Source organism: Simochromis diagramma, unplaced genomic scaffold (assembly GCF_900408965.1).
Source record: "Simochromis diagramma unplaced genomic scaffold, fSimDia1.1 OVJJ01000026.1, whole genome shotgun sequence".
NCBI classification, from domain to species: Eukaryota; Metazoa; Chordata; class Actinopteri; order Cichliformes; family Cichlidae; genus Simochromis; species Simochromis diagramma.
This window is the reverse complement of record NW_024386985.1, coordinates 2,659,350-2,681,260: the sequence shown is the minus strand read 5'-3', so window position 1 is coordinate 2,681,260 and position 21,911 is coordinate 2,659,350. Positions and strand designations below refer to the sequence as shown.

The following is a 21,911-nucleotide window of genomic DNA, read 5'->3' as shown; positions in this document are numbered from 1 at the left end:
AGTAATGTGTTAGGACTGCAGGTTTACAATCAGGTGTCACGAGACATAAGCTGCAAGCACTTGTGTAGTGTCCCTATTAGGACACTTTTGCACGGTGTCCACCCTAGCTGCTCTTACGTCTGCAGCCTTGTCTTCTGCCTCTCCCACGGCTGTTCATTGTGTGCAGTTTAGTGCTCACTCAGCTCTGGGGTGCTCTAGAGTTCACCGGAGGGAGAAGAAGAGGGAGGTGGGAGAGTTGTTAGTGTGAGGTCAGAAGGCTGTGTTTTTCTTTCCCATCCCTAGCCCTCTTTTTATGCCTCTCTGTCCTTTGTTCGTCATGATAAGCAGTCAGGTGGCAGCAGAAGTAGTCTCCCTGTCAGCCACTATCACTTAACACCACCTTCTCTCACTAGTGGGCATGTTTGATTACATCATGCGATTATATCAACTTCTCTACAAAAACCACAGGAAGCTCTCATTTGACTAAAAACCAGACTCTAATTTTATTTGTGCAGACAGTATTATATTTGCAGGTGGCAATCTGCCATGCAGCGTGGTATGCCATACCAGAATACATTTTTTGGTTGCCTCAAAATCTAGCATGCACCCAATGCATGTTAGAGTCACTATGATTATTGACAACAAATTTTTTCCAGTTTATGAAAAACCAGAACATCAGCTTAGCGTAATAAAGAGAAGAGTTTTTCAAACTTCAAGTGTTTGTTTTAGATTTCAAAAACACCCATAAAAGATGTAAGCTGCTAAACTTGTTTGTGTTTGATATTGGTATGGAGATACAGTTACTGTATGTGTAAATATGTGTTAAACTTAGCAGGTCTTCAGGTCCAGCTTTCGAAGCTCAGCTTGCTCTGTAAGTCATGCCATGTAGTCAAACAATGTAATGCAATAAATATGTGCAGTCTAACTGTCTAATTATCACATAAATTTGTTAATAAAAACTATATATATTTTTTAAATGGCTCATTAAACAACCCACACTTGCATAGTTAAATTAAAACGTTTAATCGATTTGTGTTTACATTGCTCCCATCACTCAAATGTGACCTGTGAGTGCATCAGGTTTTGCTCCATTGGCCATTTTTGAAGTAGAGCATATACCCTGCATGGAGTCAGATACATGAACTACAGATTCTATGTTTCTGACTCAGATCTGTCTTGCTTGAGTCTGATTCCGTCACAGACACGACATATATTTCGGGAAGGGAAGTGCTGTTTCTCAGATGCTTATGAAACATTCTGTGTTGCATCTTGTGCAATTGCATTCTTTGAATCGGCTGAGAAATTCCTACCTTAAGAACATAGAGTTACTGACGGTTTCCCATTGAGATCCACCTGATCCGGTTCATGATGCCCACTTTGAAAACACCTCATGATGTGAAGTCTAGAACAAAGTAACCAATAGATGATGCTACAGTGGCTATGTTCATGTACAGTTCTTGCTAAAAAAAAATTCACACAGTATTTGAAGTATGTTGAAGAATATATTTAAATGTTTAACATTTACTGACAATCTGAATAAGTACTTCAGACACATAGATTTAGCTTGATTTAGTTTTATGTAGGAGGTGTGATAGTGGAGTCATCAAAAGAAGCGGGGTGGCACTGCGCCTGCACATGTATAGGGCTCAGACTTTAGTGCTACACCACTGATAACACCAAAACTTTGAGTCTGCAAAGTCTATGTGCTGAAATAAAGCACATTTAGAGTGCTTAACTTATTTTAGTTGTAGATCAGTTATCATCCCTGCTTTTTTAAATTGCAGGATGGAGTTCTTACACGAAGATAAACTGGGTCTCATTGAGATGTCCTGACAAACCTCAGGAGGAAGGGGTGGTTCACCAAACTCAGGTCATTTTGACCTTGGTAGCAATTGCGATCACAGCAGCTGATCAAATGAATGAATGTGTTTGCTGATGTCAGTTACAGAATAATCATCTTTTCATTTTTTTTAAAGTGAAAGTGACTAAAATTTAAAAGCAACAAATCATTAAAGAAATAACATTTAAAAAAATGAGTAGTAGCTTCAGATAAACTTTCCCTTTTTAATCCTGGGTAATTGGAGCAACTTTCCACTGACCTGCTTTGCATTGCAGTGGAAAAGAGTAGAAAGGAGAGTAATATCTGAAAAGATGGACACAAAAATCATCTATAAAAGTAATGGACTGCATTGTCTTTGCAGGAGTCTTTTGCACCCTGGAGGTGCTCCACAATATAATAAAAAATATACTTTTCTAGATTAGATTTTTACCATCATTAGACTCAGAATTAGACTCAGGATGCTCATAATTTCCTACACGTTCTTACCCTTTTAATCGCATGCTTTCTTTGCAGAAAATGTGCACTGAGCATTGATAAAATGTATGCTAATGAGTTGCCACAAAATGTGGTTTCTTATTTTGCACTTTTTTTTTTTAATGGTTGATTGAAGTGTGAAGTACTGCCTGTTATTAAATGTTCTCAAAATTTTATTTCATAATAGAATGTATATAAAATGTTTAAACCTGCCACCCAGTAGTAAAGGTATAGTGAGTTAGCCTTCCTCTCTGGCAGGACCAGTAAAGAAAGAACAACCTTTGCATGCATGTAAGCTAATAAGTGTATGTGTGATGGTTAGGCATGCTGAGTGTGGGGAAGTGGGGAAAAGGTGAGAGCACTGTGTGTTTGTAACCTTGGAGGAATGGCATGGAAGTGTCAGCTGAATGTGTAATGGTGATACAAGGGAGGACGACCTGCTGACGTTTATCCTTGAGCAACAGAGCATGTAAAAAAAAAATAACAAGTTGTAGATTACTTGGTTTGACATGTTATTCAACTGTTCATTCACACCCCTGTCTGTGTTCAGTATTGCTGTTTTTGAAGCTAAATGTGAAGCGTCTTGTGATGTGATGCTGCAGTTTAATGTGGACTGAGAGGAATTTTCTTCTCCCTGTTTATTTTCCCACAAAGTAGGGAGTAAAATGGGTTGGTCTTCTTGCAGAGAAAGAACCCTTTGGAGCTAAATGCATCCATTTCTGTTCATGAATAACAGGGTGGTGCAGTTGGTTAGAAGTGTAAATGCTGGATTATTTAAACAATGAGAGCTGTGACTTGTACGTTGGGTGCCATGTGAGAGCTAAAGGTGGTGCGAGACTGAGGGGTTGTGGGTTTACTGAATTCCTATCTGGTGAGCGGTGCATTGGTTTCTGTCTAGACAAAGCTCAGTTGTCGGGGAGACCCATGCAGATCCAGGACTGCCCCAGGCTCCAGGAAGTATTGGTGGGAGAGAGTAGGCTGTTATTTTTTTTTTTCCTCCATCCTGCTCACTTTTCTTTCCTTTGGGGATTTCAGCAAATGCAGCCTATTGCTGAGAGTGGGTTTTTTTTTGTTTTGTTGGTGGCGGTGGGAGTTTTTCTCCCATGATCGGGTGGAGACAGCTTGGTGCATGTGTGCAGTGATATCAGTGGCATAAAAATCCCACTGCTTTCATGTCTCACACTCACCAGGAAATAACATCCTGAATACTCACATTTACAGATGCATACACACTCAGCCACTTTGTGTAGGGCCCATCACAGTTGGATCACAGTTAGAACTTTTTTACAAGTAAAACGGGTCTTTAGCTTTCTGATTATGGACATCCTTTGTGTGGCTCAATTGTCTCTGAGTGGCTGTTTGCAGCAAGATAAGTCAAAGACGATGACTGTCAGTGAGCAGACAGAACTAACTAAGGGTTCATTAACTCTTACACTCAGCCATGCCTTGAGGGCTCTTTCCTGGAGCCAAGACAGATTCTTGTCTGGAGGATTTAGGGTTGACAGCAGACTTATTAACCATTTCCAAAATCTAAGTGACAATAATAAAGTCTGGATAAACACAGAAATATCCCTGCAGACGCCCCGTCCCCTTCAATCTGGATGTCTGGCTTGTCTGGAGTAGGGCGCTAGTAACGTGGTGTCAGGGAGGATTGGGCGATTATATTAAAATGTTAAACTTTTCACTACTGTCAAACAAAGATACTGAATACATTTCTTTGCACTACTTCGGATCAGTAGATAGTTGCCTTATAACTTTAAAATGAACAAATAGGTGGTAAAAAATGTGAGTGCACACTCTATAACATGTCTTTGTGATGACTCAGAGTCCACTAATTTTGAAGTGGAAACTCATGTGTGCTATTTCAGGAAAGTTCATCATTTCAGATGCTAGTAACAAGACTCAAATGATCATTTAGTTCACATATTGCAAGCGTAACCCCCGCGAGAGCTTGTGCATTATTGTCTTCAAATACATTTACTGTATGCTGCTTAAAGCATATGTTGGCTATAAACTACATTTCCCACAATGCATTTTGATTGTTTGAACATCGCTTTAAACAATCGGGGGCAAGTGGGAGAACATCTAGCTTAATGTGATGTACCGCCAGATCTGTTGTTTGAATATAGACAACAGAAACATCAGAATCTCAGCTAAAAGCTCATAAAACCATTTCAACAACCACCAAAAAGCTAAAACGGCAAACAATTAACGAACAGGTGCGGGAAGCAAACATCTCCCAGATTCCAAAACTACAGATTTTGTCACTCTCCAACCAAAATTCACTGAACCAGCAGCAAAAGGAGACGACTACTTTACACCTTACGTTTGGAAAAACATTGTAATGAATTCCCACTTACTTTGGCTGTCTTCCCTCACAGCTTTCACTCAGTGTACTTTGAGACCAGTTTCCCATCAAAAATCTCTATTTTCTGCCTTATTTGCTTGCTCATTACACACCAGTTTATCATTGTGTACAGTGTTGTTGGCCTCCTTTTTTTTCCTCCAAAAAATGACATCTGACAAGAGAGCCTAATTTCTGCTATTCAGTACTAAAGAGATTTCAACTTTCTGACAGATTTTTTTTCTTTGTCGAAGCAACTTTTTCTTTAAGATGCAGAAAACAGTCAAATATGTGGCTTCAGAAAGGGGAGTTTCACTTCTCCGGCCCGCTTAAGATCAAAGTGGGCTGTATGTGGCTCGCAATGTAAAATGAGTTTGACATCCCTGATTTAGATGGAAAACTTTTTTAAGTTAGCCATCAAACAACTGTTGATGGATTGCAGTCAAAGTGGGTGGACTGAAAACTCGACAAGTTTTTTAAAAAGTGTTGTTTCAAAGCTCTTTTTATTACACATGTTCAAAGTGAGTTTTGCAACAGGTTTGCATGATAACCCCCACCCACATTAATTTCCATATTAATAGCAACAGCTGCTGGCTGGCATGTTGTCTTGCATCTGGCCGTCCAGATTTAGCTTCAGACATGGTGGGGTAGTTCCTCTTTTGTCCGTCTGTTGCTCTTCTGTATTTGTCAAATAAAGGCAATATCTCCCAAAGCCAAATCTAATTTCTTTGGAAAATAATCAAAGCAGAGGGAGGAGGAAACTGAATACAGCATGATAAAGTGTAGTAGAAGAGAGCAGCACCTGGTTTGGGGCTTTTTAGCTGCTTGTCTTTCACTAAATTCCAAGTACATAAAAGACAAGTTGCCAGAACTTCAAAGAGCATTCTAATCTATAGATGTCATTCACTGTACCTCTCCACAGGGTGTGTATGAAAAAGACCAAGATGAACTTATTTCTCAGGGAATCAGAAGCACATTAGTCAAAGCTTTGAACTTTTAAACGGCTGCGCCTGTCTGCAGGCTGTGTGACCGAACATGCACACGCTCTCAAAAGAAACCTGTTTTTCCGCACATGGGGCCCAGGTGGGAAGAAAGGACAGGCAGACGGAAACTGGAGTGAAAATCTGTTGTCCTAAATCTGACCTCACCCTTGGTTTAAAAAAAAAAAAAAAAAAAAAATCTGCATGCCAGTAGTTCAGGAAATGGATGTAAAGTGAAGCGAGAAGCTCAGAGAGAAACTTGCAGCCTGTGACTCAGCGGCTCGGAACCCCGATCTCCTTTTTAATCTGCAGCGCAAACACCGACACCTTCTGTGATTCTTTTCATGTCTGCTGACTTCACACAGTTAGGTGTTCAAAGCTTTTTGGACAGCACCGCCGACGCCTTTAAAGTCTGTCACCATCAAAGCTTGTAATCGATGATGCTCATGCACACATTGAAATGTTATAGCATTAGTCATACAGTTTGCCTCCTCCAACACTCAGAAGAGACGCTGTGTGTTTGTCTCTCTTTGGGAGGCCTCTGTCTCTTTCCTCTGCACGCCTGACTGGGCAGTCTGGTTCCCTGATAACATCAGGCTGTCTGAGATTAGTGCTCATAAGGGCGCAGTTAAACTTGTAAAAGCTCACAACTCCTGTCCCAGTTGCCTCTGTTGTGAACAATGCAAAAATAGCTGTTGTGAGTGTGGCACAATACTGATAGCCTGTCTGCATTGTCACTGTGCCTCTCAAATGAGCCTAAGCCTCAGAGCTTATTGTAGAGGCTGCCACAGATCCTGGCCCAGGAGCAGACTGTGGAGCCTGCCGGGGTTGTCTCAGTGTAAGGGACAGATAACAGAGGTGCTCTGTGTCCCACGGAGCAACACTTTTGTAACTGCAGCTGATAACTAATCATACAGGACATGGTTAGTAGCCTGCCTTTAGTTGGGCAAAACAATGAATAACACATTTGTATGCAATAGATAGGAGTTAATGAAGCATTTGTTCTTTATTGAAGCAATTAAGTATTATAAATAGTGATATACAGTATTGCAGCAGAGTATTGAAATGACATAGTCCATCCAAAGCTGTAGTTGCTCCCCTTTGGCTTGTAACATTGCACAGAGATCTGCCTGACCAAACACTCTTAATGACTTACTGACATATTATCATATGTGTGCTGAATCCTTCAGATCATCAAAGAATTTGTAATGTTAGACATACACAGTCCGAGTAAAGACAAAATGAAGATTTGAAATGAAAATTTGATTTATTAAAAGCCAAAAAATATCCAAACCTGGTCCTTTGCGAAGAAGTAATTACCCCCTAAACGTAATAACTGGTAGCGCCACCCTTTGCACTCTATCGTGTTTGTGATAGCTGTGATAGCTTTCACATTGCTGTGGCCCACTCTTCTTCGCTGATATATATATATTTTTCAATTTAGCCACTTTGGAGGGGTTTTGAGCATCTCAATGTGATTTAAGTCCAGACTTTGACTTTTACATATTTTTAAAAAAATTAATTCATTTAATTTGCTGGAGTATTTCAGAATCATTTGTACTTGGTAAATGGCCTGTATTTGTATAGCGCTTTCCTAGTCCCTAAGGACCCCAAAGCACATTGCACCCACATTCACACACTGGTGATGGCAAGCTACATTGTAGCCACAGCTGCCCTGGGGCGCACTGACAGAGGCGAGGCTGCCGAACACTGGCGCCACCGGGCCCTCTGACCACCACCAGTAGGCAAGGGGTGAAGTGTCTTGCCCAAGGACACAACGATTGAGACTGTCCAAGCCGGGGCTCGAACCGGCAACCTTCCGATTACAAGGCGAACTCCCAACTCTTGAGTTGCCCAGCTTGAGCTTCAGGACATGAGCTGTTTCTGTGTTAGTGTTAGTTTCATGCCAGATATAACAGGACGCAAACCTTCCAGAAATATCAACTTTTGTCTCATCAGTCCACAGAATCTATTCATCAAAATGTTTTTTTTTTGTGTTGTTTTTGGTCAACAGTGGTTTTCACCTTGGACCTCACCGGTAGATTCCATTTTTGCCCACTCTTTTTTTTTTTTTTTTTTTTTTTTAAATATTCTGAACACTGACCTTAACAGAAACAAGTGAGTGCTGCATGTCCGTAGTTCTGGGTTCTTTCTTGCTCCTGGAGTAATTTTGGTAGGCTGGCCACTCCTGGGATGGTTCAAGGTTCTTTATTTGTCACATGCATAGTTATACAAGTATAACACACAGTGAATACTGCAAGCAGGTGAATTCTGTACATTAATATGAATAGACATCTGACTATTTTACAGGATAGACAATATAAACATATTTAAAATTAAAGGAATTTGGAATGTACATTGTGCCTTGGTTTAGAGTGTCTGGAAGAGTCCTGTCTCAGTCAATTATAGATGATGTGAGAGGGCGGGTGTGTGTGTGTTTAGGGCCCGGATGGCTTGGGGATAGAAGCTCCTCTTGAGTCTCTCTGTCCTTGCCCGGATGATGCGGAACCTTCTACCAGACTGCAGAAGTTGGAACAGTTTGTTGCCAGGATGGGACGGGTCCTTCAGTATCTGCGCTGCTCTAGTCCAGCATCTCCTGGTGTAGGTGTCCTGAAGCGGGGGGGAGAGCAATCCTGCAGCAGCGTTCTGCTGTACGGATCACTCTCTGGAGAGCTTTTTGGTCCTTCACACAGCTGTTCCCAAACCACGATGTCATGTTCTGTGTGAGGATGCTCTCCACAGCGCCTGTATAGAAAATCCTGAGGATCTTTGGAGAGACCCTGAACTTCCTCAGTTGTCGTAGGTGATACAGGCGCTGCCTAGCCTTTTTGGTCTGGACCTGAATGTGGGCAGCCCATGTCAGGTCTGAGGAGATGTGGACACCAAGATACTTGAAGGACTGCACCCTCTCCACTGGAGCTCCATTGATGATAATGGGCTTGTAGTCTCTGTGCTGACCCCTTCTGAAGTCCACCACCAGCTCCTTGGTCTTCACCACTGATCCCAGTTTTTGCCATTTGTGGATAACGGCTTGCAATCTGGCTATTAGTCTTTCCAGACTAATAGATATAAATAACATTGTTTCTCATTTGTTCTTTAGATCGTGGTATGATGTGTTGCGTTTATAGATCTTTTAGCTTACTTCATGTTATCAGACAGGTTCAGATTAAGTGATTTCTTGATTCAACAGTATTTGAAATAATTACACCTCTGTGTCTCTATTGAAATTGAGCTCAGCTTCCCAAACAATATGGTTAATTATTGTTAAATAATGAGTTGACTCTGAATTGAATCATCATGTAAAAAATGCATTTTGTTTTTATTCCGGTTATCTTTGTCTATTGTTGTTATTTGTTGATTATCTGTAAGTGTGATGAATATTAAAAAAAGAAATCAGGAAGGGGGGAGTGCTTTTTCATGACACTGCCACACTGTTGACAGGCAATGCGTCAGTTCTAACCCAAACCCTGTTATCAGGATGAATACCCTGGTGCGTGTCCTGCTTGCACTTTGTTTGTTTTCTCCACTTGCTGATTTGCTTTAATTTTCAAGGTCCTTTTCCTGTCGATTAGGGTTAGGAAAATACTGTTTTTCAAGTTGAAATATGCCCTCTCACAATAGTAACCTTGCTTGTAGAAGTTTTCCGTTACACCCACATATCACTAATGTCATCACCCAGTGCGTAAGGGTCCGGAAGCTAAAGGACACCTTGTTCCTAAATGAGCCATGTGAGCTTATTTAGTAAAACAGAACTAAAAGCCTGGGGATGAGAATGAGCTGAATTGATGCATAAAAATCTAGAGCTGTAATTAGCCTGAAACATGCAAATCAAAGACCAGCAAGTGGGCTGTAAGCCAGCTAAATAACAGGCTTCAGTATTCTATTGCAGTGCTTCTCAAAGCATGGAGGCATGGAGACACTGCAGGTTGGGCACACATGCAGGTGGAAGTGCATCACCTTGGGAACTCTTACAGTTTGGTTTTCTGTTACTTTTTGTTCTCACTAGCTTTTTACTTTTACTTTTGTGGTTACTCTCATAACTTGTGTTTTTAAAAAAAAAAAAAAAAAAAAAAAAAGCTTAAAATTGCTCACTTCACAGTAACTGTTTGGAAATGAAAGCCACTTCAGTAACCCAACCTGCCATTACCCAGTGCCACAGGACACTTTGTACCTAAACGAGTCACAAATTTAATAAAATACCACTAAATGGTGCCTGGGGAATGAGAACGAGGTGCATCGATATAACGGCGCAATAAATCTCTAATTAGCCTAAGGTTTGCACGTCAAAAACCAGAAAACAGACCAAAATGTCAGTTAAATAACAAGTTCACTTCTCAAACTGTGGGTCTTGGAGCCACTGTAGGTGAGACAGGGAGATTCCAAGTGAGGCTTTGGAACTGGAACATGCCAAAAAAACAGAGAGCATGAGAAGCGTGCAGTGGGGCAATTTAAGTCATTTGTAAAGCATCAAGAAAATGGTACCCATGCTTTTGAATGTTGCACCGAAAATTAATTTGTTCAGTTGTATGTTTGCGTGTGCCTATCTTTTTCCACCCTCTTGACCATTTCACTCTTGGAAAAAAAAAAAAAGAAAAGAATTGTCTCAGAAAGGTTAAATACAGAACATAATTTTAAAAAATGAAGAATTTGCAGCACCAACAACCAATTCTTGAACTCTTGCTAGTCACGGATGGAAACGGGAATAGTTTGAGCTTTCCATAAGGAGTTTTGCAAATTTTTGTAGCAATCACTCGCGCTTTGAGCTTGTTAGGGTTAGGGAGGAGCCTGTATGGACCAAAGAAATGATAATAACAGCTAAGGAGTATTTCAGTACACATATGGGCATATGATATGTCAGTAGGTCATTAGAGTATTTGGTCAGGCAGCAGATCTGTGTGCACTATTACACACCAAAGGGAAAAAGCTGCTGTCATAAACTCTGCAGGACCTCTGTGCTGGCACTGTGAGGGCCCACCTGTGCAAAAGCCCTGAAGCCACATCAAAGTAAGCCTTCTGCTGTAAAACTTCAAATATGTTTTCATCAATCCTTTCAGTGTGCCACATGTTTACATTTGCCACACATAAGCACACACGCTAGATGCAGACAGGCGCAACACAGCTGAAGACATTTCAGACATTCTTTTGGCTAACAGGATCTTAAAGACTCTGTAAGCGCACTTGCAGTGATAAAAGTTCACTACTTGTTTATGTTTGTTTTACTGGAATGAGTGCACTTTTTTTTTTTTTTTTTTTTTAAACCACGCATTTGTTTAATTGAGGTCTTATTTCAAAAATAAAATTTCTAGTGTACTAAAAAGTGTTCCTTGCAGTAGGAACTATCTGCATATAGTGCAGTGGTGGTTTTAACTCAGGAATACTTCATGTTTTTCAAGAAGTATAAAACATAAACAAGCTCATTCGGGGCAAATGAGCTTGTTTATGTTTTTTGACTTTGGGGCAAATCCAGGTTAAACGTTTCTTGTATTTGAGCATGCATGCTTTAAACCAGTCCGGTTTGCCTCACTACAGTACATATTACGGGAAAAGTATGGGAGTTTTTTTTTTTTTCTTCTTCTTCAAGAAATCTAAAAATACTCATTTTATTCAAATAGCTTTAGTACGGTCAGAATCTTAAGGAGAACCTAAAACAAAAGTCACATTATTGACATGCATGAAATTTAGAAGTAATTAGTTTATTTTGATCCCTCAGAAGCAGCAGGGTTACTGTAACACTAGTCACTGCCTTGACTTATAATAAGGGATTACTTGGAATCCAGCTCATTTCAGGAGAGGGACCTCCCTGTATCAGACAGTTCCTTTGAACGAAGTTGCACAGCAGAGTCTGTGTGTGATGAACCAATCCTGCTGGAAGGATCTGTAAACCCATTCACCTCTTTCAGTCTGGCTGCTGAAGACAGTATGCCACATCTGGTCTCTGCGGTCTCCACGTCTCTGTGACTGGTGGACGATCACCTCCCACTATATACTTTTTAGCTGTTCTCATGAGGTGTTTTTTTTTTTTTTTTTTTTTAAACATGGAACTTATTTTTTATTGCAAATAATTTCACTTTGTTTTTCTTATGAACTTTTTACAGCCTTCTATAGAAAGTGGTATAGGTTACAAATCTTTGCACAAATCAGCAGCAGAGCCAAAATAAATCAAGCAATTTGATAAATCGGGAAATACCTCAAAGGTTTTAAACCTTTTATCTGTTTAATGTGCAGAAAGAATTGTCCATGCTTTTACTTTTAGTTGTCTGGATGTGCAGCTCAAAGGATTATCAGGTAAACATCCTAATTTCAGCTCCTCTACAGGAAATATGACCACTTAGCACCTGTACTGAGGTCATTGTATTGGCTTTTGCTTGTTTTAGAACTAAACCCCTAATACTTTTTTTTAATTTTTTTTATTGCCTGCTTATTCTGGGACATCAGTATCTCTTGGACAAAAGTGGTGAAGTGTTATGGATCTTATGGATATATTCTTAGTTATTTTATTTATTCACTTGCTCACGTCAGTCTGTTGACTTAGTTTCATATTATCTGAATAGGTTTGTGCCTGCAGCCTCTGTGGTAGCTCGTGCTTTGTGCAGCACATTGTGAATCCACCTAGAATGAAATGTGCTGTATAAATAAGTTCTGCTTGCTTTCTTGCCTAATAGTTTAAGTGAGAAGCTGAATATCTAGGAAAAAATAGTACATTTATTTCAGAATGTTTTTATTTCACACTCTTTGTATTTTAATAACAGCATGGACTTGAGTTGGAAGAGACAGACTGGCATGATCTGACAGTGTTCCACTGAACTTCTTGAGATGCCAGGAATACTTGTCTTTGAAGTGCCCCCACAAATGCTCTTTGAGGTTGAGGTCAGGTAGCAGTCCACACTCCTTGGTCTACTTTGGTGTTCAAGTAGGCCCTCAAAGCTTTGAGGTGTGTTTGGATTCATTGTCCTGCTGCAGTATGTATCATTCTCCAGAAAAATGCAGGGTGGAGCATCTCTCTGAAGAATGGAGTGTGGCTTGTTTTTGGTCAGGGTTTCGATTAAGTTCAGGTACTCAGCTCCAGGGTAGACACACCTGGTCTGCTGGAAATGTGAGGCATAGCCAGGTTTACTTGCTTTCTTGCCTAATGGTTTAAGGCATAGCCAGTGAGGGAACAATAGCTAAAAGCTGCTTCACTTAAACAACCTGAAAGCCACCAATCTGCTTCACTTTCAAAGCTGTCATACAACTAGTGCAATCTTAAGTGGATCTTCTTAATTATGCGTCTAATTGACAGCAATTCCATTACTGAATTTGTTTATCTATTAAATTCTTTAATTCCCTTGACCCAGTTTTATATGAGCAAAGTAGTACACCTATAGAAGTTTTCTTTTTGATCAGTATATCTGCTATAATATTTGAAATTCCAAACAGGTTACTCATGCTAGCTGTAGCATGTTTGTGCAGCATTCCTTTTCATTTAGGCATAAAATGTGCTAAGCAGGATTGCAATATTTAGAAGGATAAGCTGTTTAGTTGGGAAAGAGTTTTTTGGACTCTAAAGTGTACTTATTATGGCAGTTTGTATGGGGAATAATATGCAACAGGGGGTCACAGTTTTTTTTAGGGCATAGTGCCCTTTGCTATACTAACATTAAACATGCAAGCTGCAAGTAAACTTACACAGCCATACCAGCATAGGTATGGAAGCCCTAAATACCTTAGATGTTTTTTAGTCTGTGACTTGTGTTGCAAGATGAAAGGTCTCTACACTTCCATCTCAAAAATCTAATGTTTAGATCAGTGTAAACAGTCACTGTTACCCAGCGCTTTTATTATTTCTGGTCTCAGGGCTTGATAGTAACAGCCAGCGTCACACAGTGTCCGTGCAGACGTTAGTGGGTAGTTACTAACCCTGCTGTGACGCAGCTCTAACCTTTTTCAGTCCACTCCTGCCTGGCCAGCACAGCTGTGTTGATGAGAGATGCATGACATGAAGTGGTAACTTCCTTTGTACAATGAGTACACAGGTCCAGAATGTTGTACACGAGCCTGACAGTAAATATGTGCAATCGTGCTTTTGGTTTTAATGTCAGCATGCAGGTTTTCAGGAAAGCTACCTTGACAACTGCCTTGCAAAAGCCTTGCACTCCAGCAATAACAGCTACACTTTCTCTATCCTAGGTTATTATCCCATGTCTGTAGCTTCTATTTTTAGCACCTCCACCCCATATTTAATCATTTATACTTTGGAGGGTAACAGGCGATACTGCTTCCTGTGGAGGAAGCGGAAAGGAGTGGGTGGGGGGGGTTAGAGAGATGTATGGTCTTGTCTTTTTTTCTGTAGTCAGTTCTGCAGTTGCCCATGTTTCATCTCCCTTCCGTTTCAGCGTGTTCCCCTCCTCCGTAATATCCTGCACCAGAGCACAGAGCTAACATTTACTGCACCACATGCCAAAGGTTATTTTTGTCAGTCCCACAGAGCTGCTCTCTGCTGTGTTTTCTTAATGTGTTCCAGGAACAAAAGCTGCAAATTATCAGCTGAACAATTGCTATGCACAGTTTAAGTTCTCAATAAAATTGCTCAACAGTGCATTTACTGTGTTTTACTCTAACTTTGAATACAAGACATTGTGTTACTCTTGCGTTAGAGACTGTTTCTGGTTTTTAAAGGAAATTGCTTTTAGTGGAGAAAACAGAAAGGAAACACGAGGTTTTGTTCAAAGACTGCTTCCCCTTTGAATTCTGCCTGACAGTTGGCTAAAGTTAAATGTAAAAAAATGGCCAGCGTGTCGCCTCCCCTACGAGCAATGACGTAATGAGTCGGTAAAAGCAAACCAATGTATCCTGGAAGTGGGAATTGTGAAACAGGAATCTGTTGGGTTGGGTCACAGCTTTTACGCATATTGAATGAATTCAAGATTAGGTCAACTGCCACTTCTGAGAAGTTGCACAGTTATAGAGTTTGTTTCAGCTTCCACATTTTAGTAACTTGATTTCTTATATCTAAGGACATCATGCATAAAACCTCTAATGCGTAAACATGCAGCTTTGTATTTTTTCTTATAGCTCTTTTTTGTTAGTGAGTGCCTGACTTGCCAATAACTGAAATATTTCATGTATTACATAGATTGCAGACATACACTGTGATATAGACTGCATCTCAAAGATGGTTAAAGCCATTGGTCCTTGATGTTTTGTCTAGAACCGCCTCGTGTAGTGTCAATAAGTGATCTGTCATTTGATTGGATTTTTACTTTCCTGGGAGAATCTTATGACGGGTGGAGAAAAATCAAGCCAATTGATGCCAGGTATGACAAATCATGCCACAATGATTTGTCGTTGGGTCATGAAATAAAATTGCACTTCCCACTTAGTACATCAGCATTCATTTTTTGGCAGAAGAGACTTTTTTGTGTTCTTTTGTTTTAGTCCAAGCCAGATTCCTTCTTGCTCCGTTTCAACTTTTATAGCTCTATTTCACATCTTTCCTCTTATTGGTATCATTTTAAAACAATATTTTTTTCAACATTTAATTTTGTAACTTAATATTGCATTTAAATGCAGTAACCTTAGCAGAAAGGTAATGTGCAGCTGGGATATGGGAGGTATCGAAAACAGCTTTTAAGCCAAATAACTGCAATTTGACTTGATGCTAAGCTCATTCGTCTCTATATACTAATAGCATCAAGTCTATGTTCATCAACTTAGATTCTGTTTTGTTGCCGTTATAGCCTCACATGTATTTTTAGCAGCAGCTTGGCCTTTGTGTCACTTCTTTAATCTCCCGCAGGAACATCTTGTTGCCAGTCAGCATATCAACAAATTAATTAGACTGTGGTTTATTTGGTTTCCTTTATCTAAATACCAGATGCATCTCTACACTAATTAACGTGCATTCAGTAAGGATCATATTTTGTCTTACACAGGTTTAAGCACAGCTGTCTAAAAACTGCAATGTCATCAAAAATGCAGAGCTCCAGTAGCATAGTTCAGGCCAGACGGACGGTGCAGCAGCTGAGGATAGAAGCCAGCATCGAGAGGATAAAGGTATGTCTACAGTCACATTCACACCACTATGACTGTTCCACTTTTTTTTTTTTTTTTTTTTTTTTTTTTTTTTTTTTTTTTTTTTTAGGAGATTGGTGTATTTACTGATTTCTTTGCAGGTGTCCAAGGCTTCATCGGAGCTGATGCGCTACTGTGGAGAGCACGCCAAGAATGACCCGCTGCTAATGGGTATCCCTGCTTCAGAAAACCCTTTCAAGGACAAGAAGCCTTGCACAGTTTTGTAGGGAAACACCTGAACTCTTGCTTTTGATGCTAAATCCTATGTGTAAAAGCTCTGCTCACAACTTGCCTTAAGGCCAGTATACCCCTTAACTTTTTCACATGCCTGCTTGAGTTTGATAAGGAATGTAGTCCTCTCTGCCTTATAGTCAAATAGCTGTGACACCAAAGAACGGGCAGAAGGCTGAAGCCGTTGCCTCTGATCAAAGCTGCGGCTCTAACAAAGATGATTAAAAGTGGTGGCTTTTGTTTGTCTGCACTGTAATCTGACAGGATCTGGAAGGCCACAGACCTCAGCCTGAAAGGAGCTGAGAGTTGGGAGAGTTGATGACTGTAATTATGACAGCACGTATAAACAAGCCCCCTTCAAGTCATTGGTCTAATCAGATTTAGGCTTTGGGTTTTCACTTCTTGCTTTCATCAGGAAACGGTTTGTATTCTGTTCAGAATGAGACAGTTAACAAGATAATGATATCCTGTCAGATGAGTTAACTGTCCAAACTCTAATGGACCTGCATTTCCGGGATAAACAGAAAGGGAGGTCCATTAACCACTGATGTACTTTTTATTGTCACGCATTTTGACTCAGAAGAAATGGTCTAAAATCATCAAAGGAGACCCATTATGATAATTTCCAGCTCTGCATTTTATCCTTACACTCTACTACAGTAGTTTTATATGATTTTACAATTTAAAATATTCCTTAGTTTTTGTGCATTCTACTTTACTTCCTATTCCCCTCTTATGTCACGTTTAATCTGATTGGCTGCCTCTCACAAGTAGGTGGGAGCTTCTGCACCATACCTTATTGCCCAAGGTGGGGGGGACTGCCTGAAGCTGGGCTTAGAGCAGTCTGAAGTCTGAGCTTTTAGATCATAGGGATTACTCGATCATACGTGTCTCTTATGTCTAACCTTATATAACCTTTCCAGCGATGCAAAGACTTTGTTCAAATATAATTCAGATTTTGATTTTTTAGACATTTAAAAAAATGATGTGGTGCACTTGTTCAGTGCAGTGCCAATATTTCAGGATGAATTGATGCTTAATTTTGCTGTAAGCTTGCTGTTTTTGCAACTTTGGTTGTATTCAGCGGAGAGCGATAAAAGAACACGAACATGATATCTGTAAGTCTTACGATGCAAGTACTTGGAGGATGACACTCTTAGATGGAGTACACCTTAACCTTGCCATGAAGCCGTTACTGTAGAAGAAAAATATTTACAGTAATCAGACTCATCAGATCTAGTTTCGCTGCTTCTGTCTGCAGACCTGAGGCTTCTTGTTTGTACACTTCAGGCACTGTGAAACCGATGAACACCAAATGACTGTTATGAGTTTGAAACATTTCATGTTTACAGCTCAAACTTCCTTTGATTATATCATGTTGACATAGCTGTAACTTTGTCATTTGTGAGCTATACTCTTGCTAAAACATGAGCAACTACTTTTGTAATTTTACCAGCCAGGGCCTTAATAATGAAGTTAATCCTGCTTTAACCTCTTGACTACCTTTAAGTCACATAAGTGCTGTTGTCTAAAACTGTGAATTATAAGATTCTTTAGGTGAATTAAGAGATATATGGGGTATATCTTACTAAAGGCTTGTAACACTGTGCCCATGTACCAGAGTATGTGCTTGCTTGTAAATGTTCTTTTCAGGTTTGAGTCAAACCTTAACATTTGACTTTCTATTTTGTTTCATGATTTCAATGTTTGGGATTAAAAAGTGTTACGTGTTGCTGTGTTAACGATACATCTGGTTGATTTTGATCAGTCTGTATGGATTTATGTTTTTATTGATAAGTCTGTGGTTTCTCACACGTGGTGTCAATAACAGCTTACTGTCATATTCAAACCTTTGCCTGTTGTTGCATATATTCAATGCAAATAAATATGGAAAACAAGTTAAATTATTCAACTAAATTTACATAAGCCTGTTTTAGACATTTTCATTGCATGAATCATCATTTATATAATCAAATGGAGGGTCTACTGTGTTCATTTTTCGGCTCCATATGTTTGATATTGGACTTTACAATAGTAGGTTTTCATCATTTAAAGTTCATGATGATCCTTATTTGTCTTAGACTGAGCATTGGTGCAGATCTTAAGTGAATCCAACATCTAAAACAAACTGTCCTACCTTTTAAGCAAGCTATCTTCTGATTGGCTGCCCCTTATAAACAGCAGGGTTTGAACAGCTGTGGTTGTAGCTGTAGCTGTGTTCCTGACATTAAGAAATTCATAGTAGGGATATCCACTCTCACTGACATTATGTAGAGCCGAGAGCAGAAAAATGTCCTGATATCGAGCATCTAAAGCAATTTGGAGTTTGAGCTTTTGGCTATGAGGGGTTGCTGACCTCATTAATTGAGAGTTTGAGCATGTTTTATATGCACGCCCACCACTGTAATTATATAGAAAATGTCTTATTGTAACAACATGAATATTACTCCTTTGTCTGAATCACAAGTCACAATGTTTAGACAAGTGGATGAGTGAATCAGGTCAAAGATCCAAACATTTTTGATTGTTCTAATTTCTCAGCAAAGTTGTTTACATGCCCGTAAGCCATGAGTACCATGTTATGCAATAATCCCTACTTCTGTGAGCACCCTTTTATCTCCTGTCTCAGTCTTCTCAGGTGCGATGTTACATCCACAATCAGGTCAGGCCATATTTGTTGGCCCACATTCATGTAATCCCCACTCGAGTCAGATGACTTACATGGCTGGCTTTTGTAGCAGCATCATTTGCAGTGATAGTGTTACCTGGTAATGAAGAAGCCCTGGGATAAGCCAATAATCCACTATCTCCAGTATCTCACCTACTTTTAGAAGCTCCTCCCTCAGTGTCAGGAAGGCCTTTCAGTGATCAAACTGATTTTCAGGAGGTGTCATGTCATACAGATCAGACTCTACTATTTCTGATATTGTTTAACAACCTAAAAAACCCCTTCAGATCTAAAAATTCTATCAAGGTTAACGTTATTTACATGTACAGACTTCTATACAGTTTATCAGATTTGCAAAATGTTCTTGTTTATTGCAGTCAGTTTAAGACAACCACAAACTGTGTTGCTTCTGTCATACCCCACAATCCTCCTCAGTCTTCCAGTCCCTTTTTGACCCAGTTTTCCCTCCCCATCTGTTAGCCCTCCACTTGAGAGGAATGTTGTCTTTGTGATATCCCTGCCTGCAAACTGACATCTCTTCAGTGGGTCAGTCTCTGTGCGTACACTGCATGTTAATTACAAGAACTATTATTGTCAGTGGTCAGAGGGTATGCCTCTATTCATGTGGCTATTTTTAGGCATAAAGCTAAAGTACTGTACAGCTCTAGCAATAGAGCTGAATAGCCCTGACTCATGCATCCTTTGTCTCGTGACGCTCTGTGTGGAAACCTTTGTCCTTTCTAACTCTGTGCAAGCACCACAAGTTCTGGTTTTCTCTTTTTACAGCCTGAAAGGGGTCTTCAACATTTTTTTTTTTTTTTCATGCCTCACTGCTATTTTTAATTCTCTCAGCAGTAAATTTAGCACTGATTGCGTGAATGCAGAGGGGTGTGAAGAAGGAGCTGTCACAATGAGCCCCATCCCACTTAGATTTGACTACAATGGGAATTCTCCACCCCTCTGTGTAATAAGATCTCCAAGATGTGCAAAAGGTCAACGTTTACTAGGGTTCCCATGCAGGAGTAAACTTTATTTCAAGAAACCTAATGCCTGCAGCACATTTCAAAGCCAGCTAATCTGGTCTGAAAAGACTTGTAGTTGTCCATTTTTCTGCCACAGGCTAGATTTTTTTTTTTTCCCCCCTCAAGCTGGGAAACAAAGCCCAGATGAGGTGCACAACTCTAGTTCCTTCTCAGACCATGTGGATTACCGAAAACACGTTAGCTACTCCACTTCTGTCTTTGTTGTACACCCTCCTGAATAGGTTGGCTTTATGCTGAAATGCAAAAGAAAAGAAAAGCGAAAGCATATGTCAAGTAAATAAGTAAACGCGTCACTTCCCTTGTGACATGTAACAACAAACTCCAAATGTCAGGAAATTCATGCATGATTTTCTAAAAGTGCACGGATGGAGTAGTTGCTGAAAAGGTAAAGCACAACCCATCTGAGAACTGTTTTTAAATGTTATTTTATTCAAATTTTCAAGGCACAATCTTTTCAACTATGCACAATAAATATAACTTATTAAATTAATAACATAACAACAAGTTACCGGACAAACATTGTATTGTCCATAATAATAATAACAATAATAAACTGTGAAAACTTTCCCTTTTGAGTTATCAGAGTTATCAAAGTGACAAGTTTTTAAATAAGATTAAGTAAATGTTCTCTTGAAGAAATGCTGAGTCAATTTGGTCAAATTTTCATGAGGAGTTTTTCAAGCTGACAGCTGACTGATCCACTCTGTTGTGGTCCAGTTCCTGGAGTCTTGTCAGCTGAGACACTCTGTCGGCTTTTCCCCCAGTCCATGCGCCTGTGCTCGGCACCACGTGTGCTCCATGCTCACATGATTCAGTTTCCTCGAAAAATGATTCTTTCTCGGCAGAGAAAGGCGCAGTCATACGTTAGAAAATCCGGGAACCCAGACAGCTGAGTCACTCTTCCTTGGCCCACAAGTTCACCCTGACCTGGTAAATTTGTTGGAACGCTTGTGCTCTTTTTTTCCCCCCCTTCCTTCTCCTAACTCTCCCGTCGCTCCCTCTCCACTTCTCTCTCTCTGGGGCGCTTTCCAATCAAGTCCAACACAGACATTAACACAGGCCTTAGGCAGTTACTTTTTCCCCAATGCACACAATACATTTATATTCCAAGCAGCTTCATCGGTCAGGAAGGTTGATAACAGGCACCCACTGATCCAAACACCGGCAGTCTCTGCAGAATCTGTTCAACTTGCTCAGTGCAGGGTCCTTCCACGGGGATGACTGCGGATTCTGCACAGGAAAGAGCAAAGCGGTTACCATCTGTTCTTTTATGAAACGTGCAAATAATAATTCAGATTGCATAACTGATGCCAACTCCTTCTAAGTGCTGACAGCAGAAACGAGAAGCAATAAACCCCAGGTACATTTGATTGCTCAAAAGGAAATGAGCAATATTCCCAAGGTTTAAACTACACGGACGTGAGTAACAGTACTTACAGTAACTAGAACACAGTGTAAGTCCATTGGCTCTCCTCCAGGCTTCACTCCGCCGAGTATCTCTGCCAGACGCCTCATGTTGCTCACACGCAGGATGTTGATGTCATTCTCGCAGCAGAATGCCTGTATCAAGGTAAAGTGAATCTGCAGAGCCACATCCTCCTCATCATCTGTGGCCAGTAGACACAACACCACATTGTCTGGATCCCTAAAAGCAATGAGGAAAAAGATAAAGCAAACATTACTACTTCATGCTCATCCCAGCTAGTTTTTCATAGTGCGGCAGTAGCGAGCTTACTATCAACTTACACATTGAGTGACTTTGCTGCTTCATAAACTCCGACAGTGATGCAACCCTGAGGCAATGCAGAGCTCAGGACCTCCTCTAACGCTGTAGCCACCGAGTCCATTCTAAAGAAACAAAAGTTTAACAGAACGCGCATGATCAGAGAGGCTGTTAGTTTAAGATTTGATGCCCCAATTTTCCATCTAACGCCGTTCACGTGATATATGAATGCCAGCTCGTGATGTAACGTTGCATGTGTGATACAAATGCAAGAACCGCGAGACGGCTCAATATAATAGGGCTGAATGTCGGTCACAAAGGGCAGTGTGCAATTATATCTGCAAACCAATAATTCTAACAAAAAGTTTCTAAATTCGTATTAAAAACAGAATTAAATTAAAGGAAAATGCAGAGTTCAACGCAAAGCTAACCTTTCTGTTGAATTATCTCCACTGGTATCTTCAAAAGTCATATTGCACATCCAACCGGGTCTTGGTATAATATCCAGAGCGGAATCTGTGCGTCCTCTATTGTCTAGTGAGACTCTCGCTGTGCTCGGAGCGTCCGGGTTCCAGTAGT

General features: G+C 40.2%; 2 protein-coding genes across 3 annotated transcripts in view; one reads left to right on the top strand and one right to left on the bottom strand.

Moving 5' to 3' along the window:
- gng12b (guanine nucleotide binding protein (G protein), gamma 12b) overlaps positions 1-17,802 on the top strand; it is a 28,822-nt gene extending 11,020 nt beyond the window's left edge. For both annotated transcript variants that reach the window (XM_040039993.1, XM_040039994.1), the window contains 2 exons: positions 15,529-15,649; positions 15,769-17,802. In XM_040039993.1, the coding sequence (XP_039895927.1) occupies positions 15,557-15,649; positions 15,769-15,894 (219 nt within the window). In that variant the 5' untranslated portion in view covers positions 15,529-15,556 and the 3' untranslated portion in view covers positions 15,895-17,802. The remainder of the gene's footprint in view (positions 1-15,528; positions 15,650-15,768) is intronic.
- A 1,861-nt stretch (positions 17,803-19,663) lies between these two features.
- Positions 19,664-21,899, bottom strand: gadd45ab (growth arrest and DNA-damage-inducible, alpha, b). Its single transcript, XM_040039992.1, has 4 exons — positions 21,764-21,899; positions 21,356-21,457; positions 21,047-21,254; positions 19,664-20,839 (listed from the first exon to the last, which is right to left on the bottom strand). Exons 1-4 carry the CDS (start codon positions 21,811-21,813, stop codon positions 20,726-20,728), a joined length of 474 nt encoding a protein of 157 aa, XP_039895926.1. The 5' UTR covers positions 21,814-21,899; the 3' UTR covers positions 19,664-20,725.
- Between the last annotated feature and the right edge of the window lie 12 nt (positions 21,900-21,911).